The following is a 5,848-nucleotide window of genomic DNA, read 5'->3' on the forward strand; positions in this document are numbered from 1 at the left end:
CGGGAATGAGTAATTGGGTTATCGTTGGTTGGTGGAATTAAAAATTATTATTTATTGTGGGTTGAAAACCCTATATGCTCACTAGACTCCCAAGCCTGACCCACTCAGTTTTCTTTGTATTACAGGTAGTGGCGCCAATGCATAAGTTGGATGACTTGTCAAGATTATTTTTGGATTATAGACATGTTGTTATATTTAACTGTTGTAAGGTCTATTTTGTAATGTTTATAATTTTGGTCTGTTTATCGGAACATAACATCCCGAGTTTTGTTATATAATGAAAATATATTTCTTTAAGAAATGCTTTGGTAAATCTTATTTTATCATATTTTCTTTTGTGAACAAATTCCGCAACTTTTTTAATCAAATGATTACTCTGAAAGTAGTTTAAACGTATAAATTAAACCGGTCTTTTCTGGCTGTGATTTTGAGGATGTCATATAAACAATAGTCATAACATAAAAAATAGGATCCTATAAGTAGTATTTAACGATGATTTTAACACTTTTATATATCTATAAGCAAACAATGGCCATATTTTTTATTTTATGTGTCTAAGTGATAACATATCTCATGATATAAAATAAATCAATGTTATTAAAGGATAAACAATCATCACAACATTAAAAAATGGGATATATATATGTTTAAAACTAAACAATTGTCACATTGTTTTTATTTTTGTGTCTAAAAGATATCATATGTCATGATATAAAATAAATCAATGTCAATAAAAGATAAATAATCGTTACAACATAAAAAAAGGATTTCATAAGTGTTATGTCTATGGTGATGATAAATAATCGTCACAACATAAAAAATAGGATCTCACAAGTGTTATATCTGTGGTGGTTTTAACTTTTATATGTCTAAAAGTAAACGATTGTCACATGTTTTTCTTTATATGTTCAAATGATATTATATGTCATGATATAAAGTAAATCAATGTTACTAAAGGATAAGAATAGTCACAACATAATAAATATGATTCTATAACTATTGGAACATTTATATATGTCTACAAGTAAAAATTGATAACTTTGATTTCATTAGTTGTTTCTTTGTGTCTAGATATTAGTGAATGCCATCATCTAACATAAATAAATGACTAAATGGTAACCAGTAAGCACAATTATAATTAATTATGAGCTTATAAGGAATGAAGTGGGATGGATCGATAGGATGGTGGGTTGGTAAGATTAACCTAATTTCTTTTTGTTTATTAAAAATAATTTTAAAATATAAATAAAAATTGAAAATAAAAAAAAAACAATAGAATGACCATTCTACGGTGCATAAAGATTACCAAGCAAAAAAAGTGAAGATACTGAAATGAGATGGTTAAACTTATCATTATAGGTATTATAGGTTGTTATGTTGATATTATAAAGTTTCATGCTTAGTAAATTCTTCATTATTTATTATTATTATTGAGACATATTTTATTAAACTTTATAAAATATAATATATTATAAAAAAATATTAATAAAATATATAAAATAAAATAATAATATATTAATCTATTAAACTCTAATAAAATAAAATACACTGTGAATACCTAAAAAACAAAAAAACTAGTAGAGATTTTATTATTATCTACCTTCTTATTTTTTTGTTTACAAAATCCTTTTATATAAGTTTGAAAATCTTCAAAGTTTGTCCCAAAAGAAAAGTACCATACACAACAATCGCAATTCCCAAACACTCCAGAAGTGAATGAAACCTGTGCTTCATGCAAAGCCTCGTATGTCCAAGTCACCACACACGTGTCATCACCATATATCTCCCCTTTCATCTTTAAAAACCCCATCTTTCTTCCACCTCTTCCACCTCATTACAAATCATGGCAACTACATACGACCGTCAACATCACACCGCCCAACACCACACCGCCCAACCCCACTTCCGCTATGACCGCACCACCGGCGACAAACTCCCTTACCCGCAACAAGGTCCATCCGGCAGCAAAATAATGGCCATCATGGCCTTACTTCCAATCGGCGGGATCTTACTTGGCCTAGCGGGAATCACCCTCGTCGGAACAATGATCGGACTTGCTGTTGCTACTCCGGTGTTCATCATTTTCAGCCCTGTTATTGTCCCGGCGATTCTAACAATCGGCTTGGCTGTCACTGGGTTTTTGACATCGGGAACTTTTGGGTTGACTGGGCTGAGCTCCTTGTCGTACTTGGTGAACCTGTTGAGGCAGTCAACACCGTCGCTTCAAGATCAGATAGACTATGCGAAGGAAACAGTTCAGGATGTGGGAATGTATACCGGGCAGAAGACGAAGGAGATGGGTCAGACAATTCAGCAGAAGGCTCATGAGATAGGACCTCAGGGTCAAACCGGTCAAGGGCATCAAGTTGGTGGAGGTGTTCATGTTCAAACTGGTGGTGGGAAAGAAGGTGGGAAAGGTGGTGATCGGACTTGAGGATTTCAAGATTTAAAGAGTGTTTGGGAATAATGTTGATTGTAATCTTTTAGTTGTGTTTTCGAATGTTTGTTTTGTTGTACTTTTTTTTTCCGGTGGTATAATCGTTTGTTGTATTTATGTGTGTTAAGATTTGGTTTTCATATGATCGGATGTTTTGGTTGAATCAAAATCAGGTTAAATGGAGATTAATCATGTATGTTACAATGTTTATACTCATCGATTTATGTAGTTGATAAATTTTCAGTAACAAAATGAATACCACGGGTCATTGGAAAGTCGTTAACTAAGATGCGCAACAAATTATACATTGGTGTATATTTTGGTACGATATAGTTGCAAGAGCAGTAATACGACTACTTTTTGTTAGAGAGTTCAAATTCTATGATAAGTAAAGGGATGGATTTAACGTTTTTGTTGTTCAAATTCTATGATAAGTCGTTAACTAAGATTGCCAACAAATCAAAAGCGTTGATATTACCCTAATTTTTGTTGTTCAAGAAACAACAAATTAATGTTTCTATTAACAAGCCAAATAAAGTAAAATTAAAAGTAAAAGCGTTCATATTATTCTAATTGTATTTTGTTATTCAAGAAACACCAACAAATTAATTTCTTTTTTTTTTTATTAAAAAGCCAAATAAAATTACCTATTAATGTCTTTTTTTTTCTAATTTTTTTATTAAAAAGCCAAATAAAATTACCATAAATTAATGTCTTTTTTTTTATTATTAAAAACCCAAATAAAATTATCATTAAAATTATTATTATTTTTTTAAAATGACCAACATCTCTGGGTTAATGTTCTTTGTTTACCGGTGATCAGGTGATCAAAGGTAAATATGACATGACTTATAAAAAAAAACAAATTACATGGAAACTCAAATGTTCCATTTAAATGTTACAAGGGAAATCATTTCACCATTAAGGTTTTAGTGAAAGGTGAGTCATGGTGGTGAGTTAGTGCGGGTTAATCTTGGTTCAACCGTCTTAAAAGTAAAATATGACATGATTTATGAAAACAAATTACATGGAAATTTAAATGCTCTAAGGGAAATCATTTCACCATCAAGGTTTTAGTGAAAGGTGAGTTATGGTGCTGAGTTATTAATTTAGATCAAATGTAAATATGACATGACTTACGAAAACAAATTACATGGAAATTCAAATGCCCCAAGGGAAATCATTTCACCATCAAGGGTTTAGTGAAAGGTGAGTTATGGTGCTGAGTTATTGAGGGTTAATCTTGGTTCAACAGTCTTAATTTAGACAAATCATACGCTTGACGCTACAAACTACTTCAAAAGGATGTATATTTGCCTGAAGTCTGTAAAGGATGGTTGGATTGAAGGATGTAGAAGGGTTATCAATGTTGATGGCTGTTTTTTGAAGGGTATTTGCAGAAGTGAGTTGTTAACAACCGTTGGTAAGGACGCAAACAACCAAATGTACCCTCTAGCATGGGCTGTTGTAATAGTTGAAAACAAGGAAACTTGGATGTGGTTCATTGATCTTGTACTTGAGGACATTGAGATAGGAGATGGTAGGGGTCTGACAATTATTTCGGACCAACACAAGGTGTGTTTTAGTTTACTTTTACTTACTACATTATGTGTTTTACAACTAAAATTTGTTATCACCTTGTAGGTTTTGATGGAGGCTGTTAAGGAAAGGGCACCATCATGTGAGCATAGGAATTGTGCCCAACACATCTTTGCCAACTTTAAGAAGAAATGGTTCATGAGTGTCGAGTTTAGGAGGTTATTTTGGAGATCTGCAAAGGCTACAACTAACTCCACTTTCCACTCATACATGAGGGAAATTCGTACAATGTCCATAGAAGCTTATGACGACCTGATAGAAAGAGACCCGAATACATGGTGTAGGGGATTCTTTGAACTTGAGAATTGTTGTGATGCTGTGGAAAATGGTAGATATGAATCTTTCAATGCAACAATCGTAGAAATCCCGGAAAAAACCCATAAAAACAATGCTGGAAGAAATCAAGTTGTACGTGATGGAGAGGATGTACAATCAAAAGCTTAAGGGGCAAAGTAGGACTTGGAAAGCTGCCTTTTTATTAGAAAGAGGATTGAGAAGATAAAAGAACAACAAAGGTATATTATTTAATTGAAAGTGAATTAATATGAAATAACGTACCTTCTTAATATGATTTCAGAGCATGTATTAGGATGTTGTTCCAAGTGGTAAGCAAGAATATGAAGTGAAATTAGCCCTTGGAGTTTATACAGTTCACCTTGAACACAAAACATGTGGTTGTAGAGACTGACAACTTAGTGGTATCCCTTGTGTGCATGCTATCGCTGCAATATTGTATCTGAATGGAAAGGAAGAGGACTATGTAGTTGTGTGGTTTAAAACAAGCATGTTTGGAAGTTGTTATAGGTATCCAGTCAAACCAATTAATGGATCTAACATGTGTCCTGATGTTCTATGTGATCCCATATTACCACCTAGGCATAGGAGAATGTCAGGAAGGCCCAAAGTAAACAGAAGGAAATGTCCTACAGAGAATGAAGGAAGGCATACAATTAAGAAGATAGGGATGTCCATCTGAAGATGCGGTAATGGTCATCAAGAAGGACACAACAAGTGTCGATGTCCATTGCTCATAGAAGGTTGACTTTTATTTTGATTATTCATTCATCTACATTTGTATAATAATAAAATTATTTGTTTTAACAATGCGGAAAATAAACCAATTGTTAGTGAAAAAGGGGTTGTTGAAGAAGGTGATGTTGAAGACAACAAAGAGGATGAAATTGATCACCAAGAGGATGAAATTAACCATCAATAAAATCATGTTGAAGACCACCAATAAGATCATGTCGAAGACCATCAAGAGGCTATTGTTCAAGATGAAGTTGCCAATATTGAAGTTGTTGTCCAAGATGAAGTTCACCATCAAGAAGTTGTTGTTAAAGTTGACCACCATGAACCTATTTTTGATGAAGTTGACCACCATCAGCATCAACATGTTTTTTTTTGCCAACAAGAGACGATTACCTTCTGACAGGATCACGAAACAAAATCCTATATTTTTCATAAAACTGAACTGTAGTCTTATACATTCTAAGACCGAAAAGTATAAGTATATATGCCATACTTAGTTTAGTGATATGTAGTTTTATTTGTAAATAAAACCATTTGAAGTGATATGTTTTTACGTAAAATAAGCATATTATCGATTTCACGTAAAAATAATGTATTGCCGTTTATCATGTGAGTTTTCATAACCATGCTGAAATGAATTGTCTGCCTCGACGTTTTTCAGGCGTCGAAATTTTATGACATTTGTCACCCATAACCTGCCGGTTTAGCTGTAGATATTAGCCAGGGTGCGGGATCATCAGTCCCGTATAGATCTATACACGAATATCATGCTCTCCGGAA

General features: G+C 33.1%; 1 protein-coding gene across 1 annotated transcript; it reads left to right on the forward strand.

The window, feature by feature from the left end:
• Nucleotides 1-1,752: 1,752 nt before the first annotated feature.
• Nucleotides 1,753-2,550, forward strand: LOC145033948 (oleosin-like). Its single transcript, XM_078982417.1, has one exon. It carries the CDS (start codon nt 1,844-1,846, stop codon nt 2,432-2,434), a length of 591 nt encoding a protein of 196 aa, XP_078838543.1. The 5' UTR covers nt 1,753-1,843; the 3' UTR covers nt 2,435-2,550.
• Nucleotides 2,551-5,848: the final 3,298 nt, after the last annotated feature.

The sequence above is a fragment of the Lactuca saligna genome, chromosome 3 (genome assembly GCF_052625555.1).
Source record: "Lactuca saligna cultivar CGN05327 chromosome 3, ASM5262555v1, whole genome shotgun sequence".
Classification (NCBI taxonomy): domain Eukaryota; kingdom Viridiplantae; phylum Streptophyta; class Magnoliopsida; order Asterales; family Asteraceae; genus Lactuca; species Lactuca saligna.